At 42.8% G+C, this 22,967-nt stretch overlaps 2 protein-coding genes and 1 non-coding gene across 3 annotated transcripts; all 3 read right to left on the reverse strand.

Annotated features, from left to right (window-relative positions):
• Positions 1 to 3,634: 3,634 nt before the first annotated feature.
• Positions 3,635 to 11,416, reverse strand: TOMM20 (translocase of outer mitochondrial membrane 20). Its single transcript, XM_069852400.1, has 5 exons — positions 11,174 to 11,416; positions 6,373 to 6,419; positions 5,571 to 5,652; positions 5,142 to 5,284; positions 3,635 to 4,139 (listed from the first exon to the last, which is right to left on the reverse strand). Exons 1-5 carry the CDS (start codon positions 11,295 to 11,297, stop codon positions 4,095 to 4,097), a joined length of 441 nt encoding a protein of 146 aa, XP_069708501.1. The 5' UTR covers positions 11,298 to 11,416; the 3' UTR covers positions 3,635 to 4,094.
• On the reverse strand, positions 10,420 to 10,554 carry LOC138718451 (small nucleolar RNA SNORA14). Its single transcript, XR_011337090.1, has one exon. It is a non-coding gene; the product is annotated as a small nucleolar RNA SNORA14 (small nucleolar RNA).
• A 1,315-nt stretch (positions 11,417 to 12,731) lies between the features above and the next one.
• On the reverse strand, positions 12,732 to 22,654 carry RBM34 (RNA binding motif protein 34). Its single transcript, XM_069852383.1, has 10 exons — positions 22,519 to 22,654; positions 21,976 to 22,118; positions 18,120 to 18,336; positions 17,516 to 17,575; positions 16,896 to 16,939; positions 16,339 to 16,422; positions 16,069 to 16,132; positions 15,924 to 15,966; positions 14,369 to 14,487; positions 12,732 to 13,682 (listed from the first exon to the last, which is right to left on the reverse strand). The coding sequence occupies exons 1-10, from the start codon at positions 22,639 to 22,641 to the stop codon at positions 13,404 to 13,406; spliced, it is 1,176 nt and encodes a 391-aa protein (XP_069708484.1). The 5' UTR covers positions 22,642 to 22,654; the 3' UTR covers positions 12,732 to 13,403.
• Positions 22,655 to 22,967: the final 313 nt, after the last annotated feature.

Raw genomic sequence — 22,967 nt, forward strand, 5'->3', positions numbered from 1 at the left:
CCCTACTGCAGGGAAAGAAATAAGAACCTGGATTTTCTTTTCAACATACAGAAACCACTGTACTTTGAAAATGCTGCCTATTATCCAGCACACTGGACTGTTCGGTACAGAAACACCACAGAAGAGCCAGCTCTTTTCTATGGTTTCACTCACACATTCATACATGGAACGTGGCAAATTCTGCCCTCCAAGAACAGCATCAGATGTCCACATCTTCTTCTTCGGGAAGCTCTGTTTTGGTACAAATACAGATGAGAAGTACCGTTACCCACATCAGAAGCTCAGTTTCTGGAGTGCCTCTGATGAAACATAGCTCAGTCCTCACAAATGAGGCACAAGTACCTTAGCAATACACTTTTGGACAGATTTAAATGCTGTGCCAGCAAACTTTTTTTGGTCACTACATAAAGAGGACCATGAACTATACTGGTCAGTGTAAACACACAAATAAAAAAACAAACCAAGAATTGAGTGCAACACAAACCTTGAAGAATTTTTTTTTTCAGATCAGTCCTTTTCATATCCATATGCTTAAAAATACAGAAGCATGGGTGTACAGTACATGCCTTTGAAATGCTCACTAAAAGCACTTAGTGACCACTTCAAAGATTCCCTTGAAGTTTAACTCATGTTAATTTTAACACAACGGCCATGTAGGGCCACTGTTCAGCCTAAGGGACTTTAAACATACCATCCACAGATGTACAAATGAAACTTTAGAAGGAGTCTTCTGGGTGCATAAATAGCTGGAGCTTTACTTTGATGATGGCTGGCTGGCCTCCTACACAGCAGGGCTGGGACTTTTCCATTTTTCAAGTTAAGGGCAACAATAATATTCCATCATCCCCCAGGGAAAGGAAATTAGTGCCAGATGATTCAGTGTGTGCTTGATCACTTCGGGTTTGGATTCGATTCCACTATCTAGAAAGCTTTATGGTGAGACATCAAAGGTAGTCCTGCATGATCAGGAAACTAGCTGGGTTTTTTCTATAAAAGCTGCCTGAAAAGCTCATAACTGATGATAAGAGACTTCCCAACATAAAACTAACAGACCTCTTATTTCCTTTATGAGAAATCCTTAGTGCTGAAAACAAGTGTCTTGTTCTTGGAGCGCCACAGAAATGAAGATGGCCCTTTTGGGGGGAAAGATTAGTAGTTTTTACCAGCAGTAAAATAAGATTTCAGGTCTTATTCACCAACAGCTGTTAGCTCAGCAGCAACAAATCCACAACTGGAATGCCTGACTTCCACTTTTTTTTTCAAATTTGCATGGGGGAAAAGAAATATGGTACCATGTACAGAGCTAATGCAATGACATTACTGCTACTGATGCAATAGCATCCACCGTTACCCCTGCACTTCCGGTGATCTCCACTTTGCTATGTCTGAAACTAGTTCTAAATTGCAGCCTCCTACATCTGTGGGCTCTGCATGCTTGCTACGCCAGTGCCAGCCTGCCATTGCTGGAGTAACAGCAAATTCCCAACCTAGACAATATCTTCAAGTCTTTACAGTTTGTAAGCTATTAGCTTCATCAGGAGAATTGGAGAAAAAAAAATAATCTTAAACCTTGTTGAAAGGATTCATCATTTCCATCCTATTAGCCAAGGCACTCAAAATAGGCATCAGAGCTTATTCTAGCATACTAACTAGGTACTTCTGGGGTTATCAAATATAACATATTTGTACTTAAGGCTTCATTTAAACCTATACCATCTAAAATTTTGTTTGCATCTAACTTTGCAGGATCAAGAAAATTAAAAAGGGCTAGAGTAATATGTGTCTAGGGCATTTATTAAAGTAATGACCATTTGTAGACATAATCTGACTAGCATCAAGTCTTCCATTAAAGTCAGAAAAACTGACACCCAGGTTTGCCAAGACATACTTAATTCAGGAGAGCTTTCCTGTAAGCTGAGCTGTGAATTCAAATTCTCATCATTATACCTCAGAGCACAGAAAATTGGAAGGAAGGGTGTCACCTTTGTCTTATGCCTTTTGGTTCTGTTTTTCAAGACAAGGTGGAAGAATTTAATTTACCTTAAGATGGCGTTAAAAGCAGAAAAAAAAAGATACTACACTTAAGTAACTACAGCAGCAATAAATATGCTAATAGTTCCATCAGCATAACCTATGAATTCTTACTTCTTTGTTTTAAGGGCTAGAAAGGAAAAGAAAAACTCTTCCAAAAGACTCACTGCACTCATTAAAACTAGCACCTTCTGCAATTTCACAGTATTTTTATCAACTATTCTAGGTGCATAACAACTTTGTCCCTCTATAATAAATTAAAAGGAAAAGAGCAAACCAGCCACAGCTACCCAAAGATTATGGCTACTAAGTTTTACCTCATGCTACCTGAGCAATTCAAGCACAACAAGAAGAACAAACTTCAGCCATCTGGTCAAGAAAGTTTTTGTTCATACTAGCCATTAAATTCAGAATTTGTCATGTTACAGAAAGGCTCGATAGCACCTCAAATCTCAGGAAACTGTTTTCAAAGTGTTAAGGGAAAAACACCTCTTCTATGGCAAATCATCTGAGCAGACTGACTCAGTAAGAGCCACTTCTATTCCCAAACTCAGATAATTTGACTGCTAGGTGACCATGAACTATCCATTAAACCTCTCAAAAATTCTGTGCAAGGCAATTTCTGAAATGTTGAGACTAATACTTTGGAATAATCTACCTTTACAGAAACTCAAACCAGGCTGAAATGAGATAGAGACAGATGGGAACGCTGACTAAAGTTCTCTCAGAGCATCTCACTTCTACTCAGACTAGGCCACCTAGTACATTATTATATTAATGTATCGGCATCATTAGCACAAACTATCAGCTGGTCTGAAAGACAGACACCTTGAAGCATTCTCCTCCTTTCTTCTCCTTAAGTTAAAACAAGTCACCATGCCAAAAATATAAAGCTATATTTTAAATTGTTTCTCTTGCCATCCAAGTAGTGATAATATAAAACCAGAGAATAGTAGACGCCAATCTATTTTGATATTTACAACATACTATCTGCGGAAAACTTGCTTTCAGAAGTATGCTTCTGCTACTCAATTGAGTCTGTGTATCGTTTGCCTCCTTTTCACTGGCAAAGGAAAGCTTACCCAAATTCAAGTTTACAGCACCACACCATGCTGAAATTTTACATCATTCTAATTCAACTAGCTTTATCTAGCTTAGCCTCAGGATATCCTCACCTTACGGTAATTAGTGCTATTTTTTCAAGGCAAATACCAAAGACTCTTAACAACCATCTTCTATGGTCTTGAAGACTAGCAACTGAAATGTCAACTGCCTATCTTGCAAAAACGTTTCAAGCTTTCCAAACCAACAACCTTTGTACTCTTACAAACAGCTCCAGGTTCTATTCTAAACAGCTTTATTTCAGACACCTGCATTAAGAGAGCTTTCATGTTTGCCAGATAGTTTTGACTTGCATCAATCTAGATGTTATTGTTCCTGACTGAAATGGATTTGTCATTCTTTCTGCAGCCAGTCATCTATTACCATTCTGATTTGCATCTCCTTCTAAGGTGATCAGTTACTGTTTCAATGATCACGTCTCTGTCCTCAGGAAATGACACAAGGTTTTAAACATAATTAAAAATCAGTGGAAGACCAGCCATAACATTAAAAATAAGTTTTAATGTTAAGTCATTTTTAGATCATTTGTTCTGACATCCAGATCTTCTGAAATTTAAAGTAGTACTTTAGGGACACACAAGTGCAGATAAATCTTTATTGCCATAACTTTGCTTTTTCAAAAATGAGCATTGGGTTTTTAATATGTCGTAATTTTATGTCTTTATATGTACAACATTACAACTGCGTAGTTCAATAATAATGAAGTCAGTGATACTTTGATAACACAGTGTATTTATAAAATGAATCCTTATCAAAATACACTTTTCACTGGGATAATAAATAAAATCCTGTGAAACCCACCTACACAAAGTTAAAATTAACTCTGGTAGAACCCGATGTGGTACACAGTCCATTAACTACTATGTTTGCCCGTTTATACCCCTACTGATGCTCATCTTCTGGGGTAAGAAAACAATTTTTCCCCCTGTTGTGGTGTGACCTCATTCAACATCATCTTCAGCCAAGCACTGTGCACTTACAATTCTCTGTAAGAAGGAGAAAAACTCATTCACAATTGCATAAAATTGACAACAGTAGGCAACTGATTATCAAGCAATGTAACTTTACACTGAACACTAAGCAGTGCAGTTATTGAGCAAACTAATGTTAAAACTGGTAATTTTTTGACATAAGGTTTTGAAGTCAGTTCCACAGAAATTATGTACTGTGCAACGCCTAACAAAGCCTAAGTCAGATAAACAATATCCCATCTGCCTCAAAGGATGTGCCTCTGTGTGGTTTTCGGCACTGTTCTCCAAGGAAACTCTTTTGCACAGGACTGAGTCTCTGCTTTATATGAGGTAACACCATTAGGGAGTACTCTTGCATTTCCAAGAACGTAAAACATGTTTTACAACAGACTCACCTGCTAGCATATTACCAATGTTACCTGCACAGTACTCAGGCTAAAAAAAGGAGGGTATTTTACACACAGATCTACGAAGACATTTTTCATCAGGGAAACCCCCAAGCTTCCAAAACTATCATGTGTTCTGGTGTTAGTTAACATTCTGTGTTTATAGCCAGCCCAGAGCCAACAGGCTAGGAAAAGCAAGAAATTAATTCTGATGGACTTCCTGACAGCACCTACCAACATTTGTAAAAGTATAGCTTTTAGAAAAAAAAAAATTAAACTCAAGACCCAGTGCAAGAAAGTTACCACTTATCTCCTCCAACTTGTATTTGCAAAACAGTGGATCTGCTTACAGTATCAGAGCTGTCAGATGTCTCTACTTTAGAGAAGCTTACTTAGCATACCCTATGCATGAGAGGTATTCCTATTTTATCCTGTTTGCCAGTAATGCTAAATGATATTTTTCATAAACACTTTTTAATGCTTCAGCTGGAAAAAAAAAAAACAACAACCTTCTTTTAATCTAACTGAACATATACAAAAAATATATTAGAAAACACTCTAGACTCATGTAGGGGATGACAGAAGTACTTTAATTAGTTTCAAACCAAAACAAGATGAACACTTCACATACCTGGCTTATTGTGGGGAGCTTAGTTAGAAGCATTTGAAACACTGGTGGTGGAAGAGTCTGCTGTAGGACTTGTAGTAGCTGCTGCGGCTGTCCACAGACAGCAATGGCATTGGTCAAGTGATCAACACCTTTCTCATATTCACCTGTATGACAAATCATAATATTTTGAAATCAACCTGTTCTCACACTGTAAAGTATTTACATAAAACATGCATCAACAGTGGATTAAATCACTGAGAACCAATCCACACCTTTCCTTTCTCCTCCCTCGCTGGATCTTCCGAGCACAGGAGGTTGGAAACAAGCATACAGATTTTCCTAGATGAATTTCACTCCCCCAAAAATCTTAGTACATAAAAATCATCTTCTAGCAAAGGTAAAGAAAAACTATTTTACAACCTGACCCTTCAAGAACAATTATGCTATTACCTTGAGCTAGTAGTTCCTCACCAAGCTGGATCTCCTCAAGGAAAAACTTCTGAACCGCTTCAGCATCTTTCAGATCGGGCAACTGTAACACACAGAGTAAAACTAAAGTTGGCCCTTAGACATCAGTTAATAAACAAGTTAGCAAAAATCATTCTCAACTGAAATCAAAACACATACACACAACCCTACGGTTACACTGAAACTGGCAAAAGAAAATTACAAGTGTCACCACTAAGTTAAAGTGCCACCACTAAGTTACGTGTACTGTACTGCTTCTGAAAACCAGACTTGGGTCTCATATAATTGTGTCACAAATCTATGGAGAGACAGAGCCTGAAATGCCTCTACTCAGTTTATTAAGTACACAGTTTTGTAGCAAATACACACTCTAAGATGTGTTACATTTATCACAACTATATCTCTCACAACTGGTCAAGATAAATCTATCTTTTCATCCAGAATCTATCGGCAATAAAGAATGAGAAATCAAATACTTATAGTGAAAAACTATCAAGTTCAGTTACAGGTGCATCTCATCGATGATTTTTAAGTTTGAAAAGTCCTTGCACATACTACAAAGAGGAAAACACCATCACACACTTACACTTTCTAGTGCAAGGCCTCTATCTGACATGAAAAAGGAACAACCATTTGGTTATTTGTGAGTATTAAAAAACTAAAGAGAGCATATCATCAGAAGTGTTTGCAATGCTGGAGTCAAACCAAACTTTAAACAAATCTTACAAATCATACAAATGAAAGAAGTTTCAAAACAGCACTGCATTACTGAACACAGCATTACCTTGGAAAGCCCTGCTCTCTCTTTGGCAAGCTTCTGTTTCCTCCTTCCTGTAAAAATAAAAACATCTTACATTTTAATTTGCTATTAAAAAAAAGCCTTTAGATTACAGTTCAAAACCATTATTTTCAAAATAAGAAACTAGTAATATATTCCAAATATTGAAGACTGAACACAAGACTGCAACCCACTCTCTGCAACAGAATAACATTTAGAGGACTAATGAGGGCTGGCTCACCAACCCAAAATTGCAATTCTTCTCCTGCTGGCTACAGTAAACACCAGCTGCGCAGGGCCTCATGCACCACAGGCACGAAGAAGGAAAGAGAATTAGAGTAACACAAGAGTTCTCTAAATGATTTCTAACAATAATAAGACACAGAAGAACTGCCTACAGGTCAAGGCTATCTAATCCTGAACTATATGGTGCACAACCAAGACAAACTAAGGCAGGTCACAGTATATGTGATTGTACCTTCCCAGTTACTTTATAGCAAAGACTTGGGAGCTAGTTAAATAGGTGGCAGTATCTCATCATCCCACAGAAAGAGTGATAGTAAAGCACTCATTTCTGACATCTCAAGAAAGTGAACAGTTACAGATGGAACAAACATTTACAGATTTAACTGCCCAACCTAAATGTATAGAGTTGGTCTGCAACATAAAGCTGTACCTCTCCAGCAAAACTAGTGTGATAAAAATTATACATAGATTGCTTTTAATGCAATTAGACAGGTATAAAGATATTTTATAGTATCAGCTACTCCTACAAGAAAGAATAATTATAGTAATATTGGTGATTTCCTTGGAACAATCATTTTTCTAAGTCATCAGTTCATCAACTGAAATAGTTAGACCAGTATAACTTTTAAATACAACCTACGGTTAAACAACTGTACCCTTACGATTTGTCCTCACTGTCTGCTCAGTGAACATCTATGTTGACAAAGACCAAGCGTCACACAGCCCTGATTTTTATTTTGAGACAATTTTAGAACTGGAAATACTTCCAGATATGACTAGTGGTTTTAATGGTAATGAGTTAGAACTTTGGAATTGTCCACATGATGAAGATATGCAGAAATACTAACTTCTAGCAGTGATAATGTAACATGTGAAGTTTACAGACAAGATCAAGTGTTCTTTATATACAGGGAGTTCAAATTCTATCTACAGGGCTAACCTTTTAACCTTTTACAAAATCTTAATAACCAGTTTTGCTAATACACAAAAATCTTAAATATGAAATAAAAATTAAATTCAAAAAAGGTAGTATCTGACATGTTTCACTATCAAAACAAGCCACGTTGCAACTGTAATGCATTCAGTGAAAACATCAATGAAAAGTATAACGAGTAACAGCCTAATATTTTTATATATTTTTCTCCTGAAAGTTATGTTTTCTTGTCATGACTATGACATTTTCTAAAATACTACAACAGGCATCACTCACCAGGCTAAGTACTCAGAGATAAAGAAAAAAAAGACAAGCTGGTAACTAGCTATTTCACAAAAGCTTTTGACCACTGATCACGCACATATGGAATCATACACTTTAACCTGAAACTGGTAAAGGAATGTGAAGAATCATGAAGATTACAAAACTGAACACTGATCTACAGAATCTATCAAGTCTGACCACTATGCAATTTTTCTTCCTCTTCTTAGTAAATTTTTATGGCTCTTTTTAGAAGTCCACTAGCTAAAACAACTGCAAAAACCAAATAGCTCTAAAGGATATTTAGGAATTCTTCTCATACCAGTTGGTAACACTAGTTTTAAATATCTTTGCAACAACAGCCAAAAGTTACATACATTTACAATAAGACAAGAAAAAAAGGAATGTCTTTGGGAGAAAAAAAAAAAACAACAAACCACAAACCAATACCTAAATAAACCCCAAAATTCTTTGTTTTCCCTCAGGGGGAGAACAAACATTTCCCTCCAAGAAAATGAAAAAATTCCCTCTTTTCTGAAGTCATTATCACGTTTAAAAAAGAGGAAGGGCAATCTTTCTTTCATAGAAGGAATCTCAGTTAACACAGAAATGCACATGCATCCATCCAAAACAGAAAGCTAAACTGCAGCTCTCAAACTGCACGCAAACTGTGACTAACTGTGACTCGTGTCCCTCAGGCACAGCTCCTGTACGCGGGCACTAGGTTTCAGATGTGAACCAAAGGACAACCAGCCGTGCTAGTGCAGGCTTCAAAGATCCCCGAGTTGCCCCAGCAGCTTCACAACCAGTCTCGCAAAGGTGAACAACCAAAAAGCTATTTGCACCTTGAGCTCCCGCCCCAACCTGTGAGGTGTGCCTGCTGCTCTCCCCTCACCCAGCAGTTCAGGCAGGAAATGCTCTGAGGCAAAGTTCAGCATGGTCAGAAACTCTGTCTGCCTCTGAACAAAGAGACCAGCGTCTGTATTTAAATATGGAACAGTTCTGGTTTATACATTCAAGAACACAAATAGCACAGTTAAAATGTTTTAATCTTAAAATATAGTTGCAGAAGTTAAGCAGCTCCAGATGTTTATAGCTTTGCCATCTTTCAGTCCCAAGATTACATATGGAGATGCTCCCAGACTAGCAACACCAAAACCCAAAAAACCCCATAAAACATGCTAAATAAATAAGATTAAGACACCTGGAAAACTCAAGTCTGGCAGTTCTTCAAGCCTCCCAAGAAATAACTTTCTTGTGTCACAAAACCTAAATCTGGCCACCTCATTTTTACAATGGGCCCTTTGTAATGCAAACTTGGGTCCTAATACAGCCCAAAGAGATGTACAATGTGACCTGGACAGCAAACAAAATATGGGTTCTTCATTTGTCGGCATGTTCTTTGCTAAATACGACAGGCAACCCACTGACATGTCAGATGTCCTGTCCTTTCCAAATTTTGGTGACATTGAATCATAAAGGCTGTAAAACAATCTTATCCTACGAACATTAGCAGAAAATATCTGCTGAAAGGTGGTTTCTACCAGTTTTTCATCAAATTCCCTGACTATCGCCTAAGAAACAGAGTATCTTCATCTAAAGAACTGCAACTGGCTGCTGCATTGGACCTTTTTTGGTCAAATACTTCACAGCTCAAGTCTTACCAGTAAAAATGTTGTAATAAAAATTAAAAATAAAACCATATTCCTTATCTAAATCTTTACAACTAAAAGCAGCCCAGCGTATCATGTCCAAGGATCATTAGTCATACAGTGATGACCTTCAAATGACAACAGCCATCCCCTATCAAACCACAATGGATTTTGTCCACTTCAAAGAAAGTATCGATTCTTAATCATGACAAGTCTAAGGGTTATTCTGAGCATCATTACACAGAAGCTCAGATAACAAAAATAATGGCAGTTAAAAATCAGTTGTAGGGCTTCTGCAAAAATCTAACATAATGCAGTATTTTCTCTACTACATATTAAACACCATAAAAACCCGTAGTTGGTTACACTGCCAAAAATCACGTTTGCTTGTGCAAGATAAGCACATAATCAGTTTACTACACTAAAAACTCCCAATGTATAACTTGCACTGCAAGGCAAGAAGAAAGTACTTGTTAGACACACAAAAAGTATGTGTCTAGGTTCCTACGTACATGAGCAAGGGCACAGAGATGGAACACTCCTAAGACAATGGGCTGTGGGAGAGCTTACAGAAAGAGGAATTAACATGCAGTTCATCATCAACACTGGTGAATCAACAAATCCAATCCATTAAGACAAGAGTCAAAGCATTTATGTTATGTTTAAACATCACTGTCTAAGCATTCATTTTTAATCCACCTAATTATTGACTCTTCCATGCACAAAACTGCCGATAAACTTTATGTTTACTGGCCAGGAATGTCTAACTTAATGGTAGCTTCCTATCTGGAGATTAGTTACCAAAGGAATACGAAACTTATTCCCATGATGGAAACAACCCAGTACAACAAATATCAGCTTATTTCCTCATGATTCATTCAAGCTCTCTGGATAAATTCGAGTGCCTTGAGGACTCATAGCCACGTGTAAAGCCTTCAATAACTATTAAAGCATTTAAATAAATGTTGAAGACGTGAAATAATGAAGAGCCACGGGAGAAGAGCTCTGCATTTTGGATTAATCAACAGTTTTCTCTGGCATTCATCCTTATCCTGAAAGCTAACGACAGAGCTGCCAGGAGGGTTAAGAATGCAACTGATTAAATACCTGCGGGCCGCCACCCGCTCCCGCCTCACCACGGCGATAAGCGACGGCGTTACTTTATCTGATCCTCTTCCACAAGCGAAAAAAACCAACGCTGCCGCATTAACGAGGCGGCGACAAGAGCATGGCCGCTGGATAACGCGATGGAAGACAAAGCGGGAGGCGCGTTATTTCCCAGCCCCGTCTCCCACGCGGCGGCGTCTCCGCGACTCGGTCGGGCGAGGGGGAACCAAGGGGCGCCGAGACCCGGGGAGGGGGCGAAGCACCGGGAGGCCTCTCACCCTGCGGGGAGAGAGACCGAGACCCCACTGGGACCAGGCGCCAAGGGGTACCGGAGGCCGAGGGGCCGGAGGAAGGAACCGGGAGCCGCCGAGTGGGGCCTCGGTCGGGGGCAGGGGAGTCCGGGAGCGGCTTTAGGCCTCGGAAAGAGGGTTGAGGGGGGACCGGGAGCCGCTGAAGGCCTCGGGAAGGGGGTGTGGAGCGAGTCGGGAGCCGCTGGAGACCTCAGTGAGGAGAGGGCGGAGGGGGAAGTGGGCTCGCGCACGCGGGAGCCGCCGCAGCCCTCAGCGAGGGAGGGCGAGGGAAAAGGGAAGCAAGCGCGGACACTCACGTTCCCGCAGCCGGTTCTTGAAATTCGGGTCGCTCCGCCTCTTGCGGTCGAAATAGATGCAGTAGCCGATGAAAAGGGCCCCGCAGAGCCCCGCCGCGATGGCGCTGGTCTTGCCCACCATCATCGTGCCCGGCGCCGAGGGAAGGGAAGGGGAGGGTCCCGCCGCCCCCCTGCGCGCGGCCGGCGCCGAGCTCCGCAGGCACCTTGGGGCGAGCGGGCGGGCAGAAAGGACCCCGCCTCGCTTCCGCTGACGTCATCGGCCGGCGCCGGCGGGGGGTGCCCGCGACAGTGCCTGCGCCCAGGCCTCGCGCCACCCCCGGGGCGCCTGCGCGGGCAGCACCGCGGCGGGAAACGGGCCGGGAAAGGGGGGCGGGAGGCGGGACCGGGGGGGCGGCAGAGAGCGGGCTGGTGCCGAATGACACTAGTCAGGGGGGAAGCGTGGACCTGCTGGAGGGTAGGGAGGCTCTGCAAAGGGATCTGAACAGGCTGGACCGCTGGGCGGAGTCCAATGGCATGAGGTTTAACAAGGCCAGATGCCGGGTCCTGCACTTGGGGCACAACAACCCTGTGCAGTGCTACAGACTCAGAGAAGTCTGTCTAGAAAGCTGCCTGGAGGAGAGGGACCTGGGGGTGTTGGTTGACAGCGACTGAACATGAGCCAGCAGTGTGCCCAGGTGGCCAAGAAGGCCAATGGCATCTTGGCTTGTATCAGAAACGGCGTGACCAGCAGGTCCAGGGAGGTTATTCTCCCTCTGTACTCGGCGCTGGTGAGACCGCTCCTCGAATACTGTGTTCAGTTCTGGGCCCCTCACCACAAGAAGGATGTTGAGGCTCTGGAACGAGTCTAGAGAAGAGCAACAAAGCTGGTGAAGGGGCTGGAGAACAGGCCTTATGAGGAACGGCTGAGAGAGCTGGGGGTGTTTAGCCTGGAGAAGAGGAAGCTGAGGGGAGACCTTATTGTTCTCTACAACTACCTGAAAGGAGGTTGCAGAGACATGGGTGTTGGCCTCTTCTCCCAAGTGACAGGGGACAGGATGAGGGAATGGCCTCAAGCTGCATCAGGGGAAGTTTGGATCAGATAGTAGGAAAAATTTCTTCACAGAAAGGGTTATCAAGCACTGGTCCTTGGGGACATGATGTAGTAGTGGACAGATACGGTTGGACTTGATGATGTCCCAGGTCTTTTTCAACCTAATGATTCTATGAAAAATGGCATGGCCAGTAGCAGCAGGGAACTGATTGTGCCCCTGTACTCGGCACTGGTGAGGCCACATCTCAAATACTGTGTTCAATTCTGGGTCCCTCAGTAGAAGGACACTGATGTGGTTGACCCTGAACCAGAGAAGAGCGATGAGGCTGGTGAAGTCTCTGGAGTGCAAGTCTTAGGAGGAGTGTCTGAGGGAACTGGGGTTGGTTAGCCTGGAGGATGCGGCAGGGAGACCTTATCACTGACTATAACTGCCTGAAAGGAGGTTGTAGCGAGGTGGGTGCTGGTCGCTTCTCCCAAGTAACAAATGATAGGACGAGAGGAAATGGCCTCAAGTTGTGCCAGGGGAGGTTTAAATTGGATATTAGGAAAAATTTATTTACCAAAAGAGAGGTGAAGCATTGGCACAGGCTGCCCAGGGAAGTGGTAGAGTCTCCATCCCTGGAGGTGTTGAAAAAACGTGTAGATGTGGCACTTTGTGACACGGTTTACTAGGCACAGTGGTACTGGGCTGACAGTGGGACTGGATGAAGTTGGAGGTCTTTTCCAACCTTAATGGTTCTCCGGTTCTGTGACTCTAAGAATGCCGCTCTCTTGGGTGCTGCCTCAGCATAACCTTTTGTCACCCAAAAGGCCAAATTCCTGTGAACTGAAGCTTAACAGTTAAAATAAAACCATCTTGTCCGGGTGATGACATGCGTATCACCACAGGCATGGTCTGCACACAAGGCTCCTCTCTTCTCGTCCCACTCTGAGTAATCCTGCACAACTCCAAAAGAAATAATCTCACTCACAACTACAGGAAAAGCTCAGCTGAAGTTCCTGCGACACAGCAATAAAACCAGGTGGTGTCCATGTGGTAGACTAGGGTACAGACGCACACCTTGTGCTGCCTTCCAGGAGAAGCCAAAGGTTCCGGGGTTAACAGGAACAACAGCCAGAGCAGTATTAGCAAAAAACTTCTATGATGGAATATATCAACCTTCATAGCAATAATTAACACTTTTATACTTTAGATTTTTATCAGAAGACTCTGTTTTTCCCAGCTTTACTTCTAGGAATAGTTTTTACTCTTTTTGATTTAGTGCTCTTCTTTAGCGGGATCGCTTTTTCACCCACAAATGAATCATTAGAGCTCTTCCTGTTTTTTGACGTGGTATCATCTCTGTCCTTAGGAGCACGAGACCGATTTGGACCTTTCTGTGGTGCTTTCCACTTCTCTCCACACCGCTTCACTCGTATCTTTCTCCCCAGCAGAACAGAGTCGTTGAGTTTCAGAGCAAGATGTACAGCATCTGTATTCTACAAGAACAGAGATTCACTTTAAAAGCAGTATCACTTCCAGTTGATTGCTTTCAAATAAGTAGTTGCCTTTCTTTAATTTTTGTAAGCAAGATTTTACAATAAAAAGCACTCAAACTGCTCTATTTATTGAATGACAAAACATCTCTGCTCTGCTCAGAGGCACGAGCACAATGATGCAGCCCATGCATCAAAGCACAGATACTTGGAAATGGGCTGTAAATCAGCTTACATGAGACACAGAAGACAGAAAAATGAAAGAGAATGTGGGGGAAAAAGGTATTGGGCTGCAGGAAATAGCTAAGGAAGATGAGGCTGGGAGACTGCCACGAGAAAGCAGGCTGTACTGAGTCCATATTGGAAAGCCAGGAAGCAGGGAAGAATTCCACCCATATTCTGACACTTAAGAAATGGAAGAACACTGCACTTACATCAAGCAAACTCATCTGTCCCTCCTTTAAGTCTTTCCCTTAATGTGTTCCACCCCTATGTTTTACAACTGTTCTCCGTACACAACCTAAACAGTTTGCTTTGTGTCTGCATCCACAGAACTGGTCTACCATTTAATGTCATACACAAATCCCAAAAAAAGACTAAAATTAAAAAAAAAAATTAAAAGGCTAAAAAGGCAAATCCAAATTCAGATTTTGAAGAACTCCCAGTGTCTTGAAGCCATTAATACGTACCTCAAAGAGAACATAGCCAAAGCCTTTACCCAAGCCAGTCTTTCTGTCTCTCACAATTCGCACGGCTACAACAGCTCCGCAGTCAGAGAAGTGTTCTCGCACAGCATCATCGCTGATGTCTGCAGGCAAGCACAAAGGAACAGACGCCTCTTCAGTCAGACACACAGCTTTAGAAGCCTGGTTCAAATCCAAGTATTTTATATTTACCAATTCAGGTACACAAACATATGTATTATCTTAATATGTGAATACATATAGGCCCCCAATTTACAGTGATTTACAGTTACCAGTTCTCTCACTCTGAAGAGCACAACACAAATCACAAAGAAGAATGAAGGTGAAGACCAAAATAAACTTTTCAAATAATTTCATTTATGATTTGAACATAGTGAACATGCTACATTTTTGTAGTTCGTTCTTATGCCAGAGACTCTTTCTAAGAAGTAGTGCTGATGATAACAAGCTCGAGCTGGCAGTTATTGAAGTCTAACGCTCACTGATTCCTTGATGAATTTTACCTGAATGGGGGAGAAGGGATCTACAGTTTCCAACCAGAGTTGCTATGTCATTATTCTGATAATGGCTGTGACAAACAGACAGGTGTGATGTACCAATACAAAAATACAGGTTATTCTCTTTTCTGTATAGGTACACAATGGTAAAACCCCTTTACACAGATGTAATTGTATCTCTGCAAAGGGGAGGGACTGAATTTCCAAACTGTTTTTTCTGCACGATGCACAGATAAACATACGGTACTGTAGCAAACTCTACACAACAGGCATTAGCTATGTTACCACAATCAGATTTGTCACCTATCCAGATTTTCAGATCGGTCAAGTTTTAGTCTAAAGCCTGTAAAGCCTGTGATCCGGGCTCTGCATCAGGCACAGCGCATGCCTTCCTCCTGTGTTTTCACACATCCACACCACCCCCAAGTGAGATGTTCCTCCCAAGTGTCCTGACTCCGTGAATAGCCTCATATGGACCACACCTGTCAGCGATTACACCCTCTGCTCTCCAGTCTACTCAGAAGAAGCGGAATATTCATCAAACACTGACCTCAGCAATACAGTAATTGCCTCTGTACAGGTAACAACTGACTGCCAATAGCTGCCTGGACAGAATCACTCGCCCTGTGCCTCACAGTCAGCATCAAGATGAAAAGCCATCACTCTGTATTGTTCAGAAGTAGTTCACCGGTGGGTACCAGTACACATTTAACCGTTTAGAAAGTGACAGTATCTGCAGTTCAGTAAGCAATTGTCTATGCAGTTTAGTTACCTTTATTTGAAAAACATCAAGCAACAAGGAGCACTAAAAGTGCTTGCGGTTCCAGTCACAGTAAAGAAAACACTAAACCTGCAGAACTTCACAGAAACAACCCCTTCAGGTGTTGCAGTTAAAAAATAAAACTGCTGTTTAAAAAACAATTCCAACAAAAGCTATTGTGCTACATAAACATGCTACCCTAACTACCAATAAACAACCCCTTGTTGTCAGCATATTCCATAAATGTTAAGTAACAATGCCTAACAATCCACTTTAGACTTACCATATGAGAGATTTCCCAAGAATACAGATCGTTTATTGTCATGCTAAAAAAAAGAAGAGAGACAAGACAAAGTTATTTGTTACAGAAAAAAAAACCAAACCAAAGCTACCAGAAAAGGAGTTTTCTAGTCACACATATTACTCACCGAACTCGTTTTCGATGCAATGTCAACTCTGATATGAAATCCACTGGCGATTTCTGTTCCATTTCTTTTGGAGTCAAAAGCAAAGAGATTTTAAAAATCAAATGAGTACTCATTACTTAATTTACAATGTCACTGCAGAGCATCATTGCAAAAGCAAATTTAAATTTGAAAATCTATTTTATTCTGATTCAAGCAAAAGAGAGGAGTTATTTAAATTTATCTGTAAATCTACCTCTTCAACAAGGAACGAGGAACAAAACCGAGACTTACTCCTTTAGGGCCTTAATGGCATCACATTCTTCCTTAAATACAACATAAGCATTAATGAACTTCGCATTAGGGTGCACCTTACGCCTGGAACATAAAAAAGATGCATATTGTTTAAATAATTCTGATGGTGCACAAGCACTTATTGTTAAACACATTTATGCCTCTTGTTTCGTGCACAGTAACAACTTCATTTCTCTTCAAGGTCAAGCTAGCCCCTTAGGTCCAAGGGAGTCTGTCTCACTCTACATCTTAAACAGCCTACGTGTGTACCCTGATCAAGCTTCCTCAGCTCACAAGTATATCCAAAGGAATTAAAGACTAACAGCACCTTCCTCCTTCGTAAAATATAAGAAATGCAACCTAAGATAACAAATTACTAGTATACCGGTCACATAATTCTCCATGTGTCAGGAAAACTTTCATACATACAAAGGTAATTACAAAAGTCAAAGAAATGCAAAAGGAAAAAATTAATATAGCCAAACACGCAACAAACAACACTTTAGAATTATTTTTGACTTGAAAAATAAAGCGCAAAAGTTACAAGAGGAACCTACTTTATTCCTGCTAACTTTTTGGATAAAGTATCTTCTGCTGGAACCTTTAAGATAAAAAGAGCTTTAGTTAAGTGGGGCTAGTGTCAATTTATCACAAATATTTGTTCTTGAAGACAAAGAAGAATTCAAACGGGTACCACTCCCACCCAAAGCAAGGCAGCCAGTACAGGGAGCAAACGATGGAAGTGGCTATTCCTAGAGACGATCTAGAAAGACTTCAGAATTAGGCAGCTTGCTTTGACTTCATCTGTTATGTTTCTTGAGTTTTGAGACTGTTATCTTCAACTGTGTTAGAGGGTACACTGATTTACAATCAACGTGTCTTTGCTACTAAGATTTAAAATCAGGTAATACTTTAGCTAAACAAGCAATAATAAAGACATTTTTCTTCCAGAGAAAATACAGCTCTGATACTACCAACTGCTGCTACAGGAAGAGTAAAATGAAATGAAAGGGAAGTTGCATCTGTGGTGCCTCTCTGGTAAAATCTCCAAGGCTTCTTCTAATGCAAAAAATACCCACCCAAACCCACTTCTGAACTACTAAAGATATGAGTCTTATGTATCAAAAACTAAACTTTAAGATCAAAAACTAATTTAGTTATAGAGGAGATAACGTACCAAAGACCGGAATCGAATGGATTTTATTTGTCCATAGGCTTTAAAACGAGATTTCAGTTCCTAAACAAAAGGTATTACAAATATTCAATAAATTTTTGCATCCTAGTAACAAGAATTATTGTTACATATTTATCAGTAAGACTGTTGTTACACTATTTTCATTTTACCTACACAAGGTCCATCTAAAAACAGGCAAGTAATTTGTATCCAGTTTTGTTTCTTGTGGCAGCTCCTTATTCTACAAGTTGCCAAAACTGAGTTTGTAGCCCTTATTATGGAAGAAAGTATAAACTTATTTTATGCAACAATCTGAAGTATTGCTTGTATTCAAAATTAGAAGCAGACTAACTTTGTAATTGTAGGTCTCATCTACTAAGTAATATTTCACTGAAAAAAAACCAGAACTATCCAATTCTACTGAAGAGCAACTGCATCCACTGCTGTAAAAAGCCTAACTCTAGTAAAATAAGAGAGAATGCCCTTAACGACTTCTGATAATAAGCATTATTTCCTATGTGTGGCTTCTCAGCTAGAAACATCCCCTCAAACTACAGAGTGTTGCCATTATTTTCATTCCTTTAGCTGACAGAATCCACTCACGTACCTGAAGAGTACAGCTTACAGGCAAGTTTCCAACAAACACGGTTCTTCTGTTTACTGTTTCATCAGCCAACTTTTTTTCCTTCTGTTGTTTTACAGTAGTGCCTGTATCCAAATTAACACTTTTGATGACGGCATGAGAAGCCCCTTTTTTTTGCTTCACTTTGTTCTGAACCAGTTTTTGCTCCTCCTCTTCGTCCGCCTGCTCCAAAGCGCTCTCTCTTATCAGAAAAAGACGAGTAAAGTATTAATTGATGGGGAAAAAAGAGGGCTCTTGAGGTCAAAGAACCGAAGCCTCGAGGACAAGTATTTTAATTTTTATTTTAAATTATGTTCAACATAAAATTCCCAACATTATTTTCCTTATTATGCATTAAGCACGCACACATGACCATTTTGTAACATGGAAAATGATTTGCTGTCCCCAGGACACTGCATTCACTATTTAGTAGGTGCAACAAAGAAAGAACTCAAATTAAATCACTTGATACCCTCTAACATGAAAGGGAGGGGAATATTCATTTTTGCATTGCTAGAACTTAGGAGAGATTTAACTCTTCCCTGTATCCAGGGCACTCACTACAAACAATCCTGGGGGATCTGTCTGTCCACTAACAAATTTCTGTCTGTCCAAACTTGTCATAATAGCATGAACAGCAAGCAGACCTGAAGAAGCCTCTGGAAGGATACGACAAGTTTCATGGACATGGAAGATGCAACAACACACGGTGTCGGAGAGAGGACACGTGTTAGCCTTAAGCTACAATCAAGTCAAAAGTCATTATCCAAACTTAATTGCACACAGATCGCTTTCCTGCCTGCACTGACAGTGTCCTGGTTCAACACTGCGTATTGAAGGGTACGCACAGCGTAAAGAGCAATTCAGTGTCACAGCAGCGGACAAGTGCACTAAGCACAACTAAACCTGCCCAGTACCTTGCTCCTGCTCAAACTGCTCTGCTCCTTTGACTGCAGGGCTGTCGGATAAAGCCAACTACGGTTAGAAAGCATCACCTCGTGCCACAGAGAACTTTTCATCCAAATCTGCAACCTCCAGACCTTGTAGCTCTCTAAAAGGGGATTCATGGACCTAAAACTTCGACAAGATGGAAGTATTCACTACCTTCTGGGGCAAACTGCAGAAAGTTTTCACTATCTAATAATAATCTTAAAATAATAACAAATACAATAACGTTCTTAAACATAAGATTCAAGACAAACTTTATTGTTTCACTGAACTCACAATGTCATGATTAACCACAGAATCACAGGATGCTCTGGGTTGGAAGGAACCTTAAAGATCATCTAGTTCCAACACCCCTGCCATGGGCAGGGACACCTCCCACTAGATCAGGCTGCTCAAGGCCCCATCCAGCCTGGCCTTGAACAACCTGGGCAATCTGTGCCAGTGCCACACCATCCTCAAAGTGAAGAAGTTCTTCCTTATGTCTAGCCTAATCCACCCCTCCCCAGTTTATACCCATTACCCCTAGTCCTATCACTACAAGCCTTTGTAAAAAGTCCCTCCCCAGCTTTCTTGTAGCCCCTTTCAGGTACTGGAAGGCTACCATAAGTTCTCATAAGTGAAGAGGGTGGTTAGTAGGACAGTAGCATTAAATTTCCAGAGGGCAGACTTTGAACTGTTCAGAAGGCTGGTTGGCAAAGTCTCACGGGAGACAGTACTTAAGGGCAAGGGAGTCCATGAGGGCTGGGAGCTCTTCAAAAAGGAAATCCTAGCAGCTCAGGAGAAAGCCATCCCCATGTTCTGGAAAAAAAGCCGGCAGGGGAGAAAGCCAGCTTGGTTGAACAGAGAGATCTTGAGTGATATCAAGAAGAAGAGAAATGTTTGTGGGCTCTGGAAGAGGGGACAGGCCTCTTGGGTGGACTACAGGAGGGAAGTGAGATTGTGTAGAGAAAAAATCAGGAGGGCTAAGACTCAGCTAGAAATCAGATTGGCAAAGTCTGTGAAAGATAACAAAAAATCCTTCTATAAATATATAAATAATAAAAGGAGGACTAGGGAGACCATACAGTCCCTATTGGACGAAGAAGGAACAACAGTAACAGGGGATGAGGAAAAGGCTGAGGTACTTAATGCCTTCTTTGCCTCAGTCTTTAATTGTAAAGAAAGTCGTTCCGTCTGTGTACAAACCCAGGAGCTAGAGGAGCATAATGAGGCTCCCGTGATCCAAGAGGAGGTGGTCAGAGCCTTGCTTGCCCAACTAGACACCCACAAGTCTATGGGGCTGGATGGGATTCATCCAAGGGTACTGAAGGAGCTGGCGGATGTGCTGGCCAAACCCCTTTCCATCACCTTCCAACAGTCCTGGAAGACTGGGAAAGTCCCACTGGACTGGAGGCTGGCTGATGTTGTGCCCATCTACAAAAAGGGCCGCAGGGAGGACCCAGAAAACTATGGGCCTGTCAGTCTGACCTCAGTGCCAGGGAAAGTCATGGAGCAGGTGATCTTGAGTGCTATCATGAAGCACATGCAAGAGAACCGGGTGATCAGGCCCAGTCAACATGGGTTCACAAAAGGCAGGTCTTGCCAAACTAACCTGATCGCCTTCTATGACAAAGTGACTCGGCTGCTGGGTGAGGGAAAGGCTGTGGATGTGGTCTTCCTGGACTTCAGTAAAGCCTTTGACACAGTTTCTCACAGCATTCTGCTTGAGAAACTGTCAGCCTCTGGCCTGGACAGGCGCACACTCTCCTAGGTGGAAAACTGGTTGGCTGGCCGGGCCCAGAGAGTGGTGGTAAATGGTGCAAAATCCAGCTGGAGGCCAGTGACAAGTGGGTTTCCCCAGGGCTCAGTGCTGGATCCAGCCCTGTTCAATGTCTTTATCAATGACCTGGATGAAGGCATCGAGTGCACCCTTAGCAAGTTTGCGGATGACACTAAGCTGGGTGGAAGTGTGGATCTGCTGGAGGGTAGGGAGGCTCTGCAAAAGGATCTGAATGGGCTGGACCTCTGGGCTGAGACCAATGGCATGAGGTTTAACAAGGCCAAATGCCGGGTCCTGCACTTGGGGCACAACAACCCTATGCAGTGCTACAGACTAGGAGAAGTCTGGCTAGAAAGCTGCCTGGAGGAGAGGGACCTGGGGGTGTTGGTTTACAGCCGACTGAACATGAGCCAGCAGTGTGCCCAGGTGGCCAAGAAGGCCAGTGGTATCTTAGCTTGTATCAGAAACGGCGTGACCAGCAGGTCTAGGGAGGTTATTCTCCCTCTGTACTCGGCACTGGTGAGACCGCTCCTTGAATCCTGTGTTCAGTTCTGGGCCCCTCACCACAAGAAGGATGTTGAGGCTCTGGAACGAGTCCAGAGAAGAGCAACAAAGCTGGTGAAGGGGCTGGAGAACAGGCCTTATGAGGAACGGCTGAGAGAGCTGGGGTTGTTTAGCCTGGAGAAGAGGAGGCTGAGGGGAGACCTCATTGCTCTCTATAACTACCTGAAAGGAGGTTGTAGAGAGGAAGGAGCTGGCCTCTTCTCCCAGGTGACAGGGGACAGGATAAGAGGGAATGGCCTCAAGCTCCGGCAGGGGAGGTTTAGGCTGGACATTAGGAAAAAATTCTTCACAGAAAGGGTCATTGGGCACTGGAACAGGCTGCCCAGGGAGGTGGTTGAGTCACCTTCCCTGGAGGGGTTTAAGGCACAGGTGGATGAGGTGCTAAGGGACATGGTTTAGGGTTTGATAGGAATGGTTGGACTCGATGATCCGGTGGGTCTCTTCCAATCTGGTTATTCTATGATTCTATTATTCCAGTGATGGGGCCTCCACTGCCTCCCTGGCCAACCTATCCCAGTGTTTCACCACTGAGTTTTTTAATCTAAACAGAAAAAGGTATCATGTGCTCACCTGTTTGCCAATTTCTTCTCTGCTTCTGAAAGTTCCTTCTTCTTAGCTTTCTTTGGTTTTACAGGAGGTTTCTGTGTGACAGATGAGCTCGGGTCTGCTGATACTTTCTCTGTTTCTTCTGTGAGCTTTCTTTTCTTATTTCCCTTAAAGAAGAAATTAAAATAAGAGAACTTGAAAAAACTGTAAATTTCTAGAGACAGCCTAGACCTCCTTTATTGCCTGTGCGCAGTACCTGAAGGGGCTACAGGGAAGCTGGTGAGGGACTGTTTACAAAAGGCTTATAGTGATAGGATGAAGGGAATGGGTATAAACTGGAGAGAGGCAGATTTAGACTAAGCATAAGGAGGAAACTCTTCACAGTGGGGGTGGTGAGGCCCTGGCACAGGTTGCCCAGGGAAGCTGTGGCTGCCCCATCCCTGGAGGTGTTCAAGGCCGGGTTGGATGGGGCCTTGGGCAGCCCGGTCTGGCGGGAGGCGTCCCTGCCCGTGGCGGGGGGCTGGGACGGGATGATCTTTAAGGCCCCCGGTCGGTGCGGGCACTCACCGCGGGCAGCAGCACGGGGGGCCCGGCGGCCTGGCGGAACAGGCCCGCGAGCGGCGCGGAGCGCGCCCCGAGGCTGCCCGACACCTGCCCCACCACGTACGGACCCTCGGCGCGCGACCCCATGGCGCCGACCCGACCCGAGCCGCGACGCGTCACTTCCGGCGCGCCGCCGGCCGGCCCCGCGACTCTCGCGCGGCAGGGAGCGGGGCTGCCCCGGGGAAGGGGGGTGCTGACAGGCACCCTGCGGTGTCTGGAGGGGGCGGGCGGTGATGGGGTTAGGCTGAAAGAGGAGAGCTTTAGATTAGATATTAGACGGGTTTATCTTTGAGAGCGGTGAGGCACAAGGTTGCCCAGGGAAGCTGTGGCTGCCCCATCCCTGGGGGTGTTCAAGGCCGGGTTGGATGGGGCCTTGGGCAGCCTGGGCTGGCGGGATGTGTCCCTGCCCCTCG

This window comes from Phaenicophaeus curvirostris, chromosome 2 (assembly GCF_032191515.1).
Source record: "Phaenicophaeus curvirostris isolate KB17595 chromosome 2, BPBGC_Pcur_1.0, whole genome shotgun sequence".
In the NCBI taxonomy this organism is placed as follows: Eukaryota; Metazoa; Chordata; class Aves; order Cuculiformes; family Cuculidae; genus Phaenicophaeus; species Phaenicophaeus curvirostris.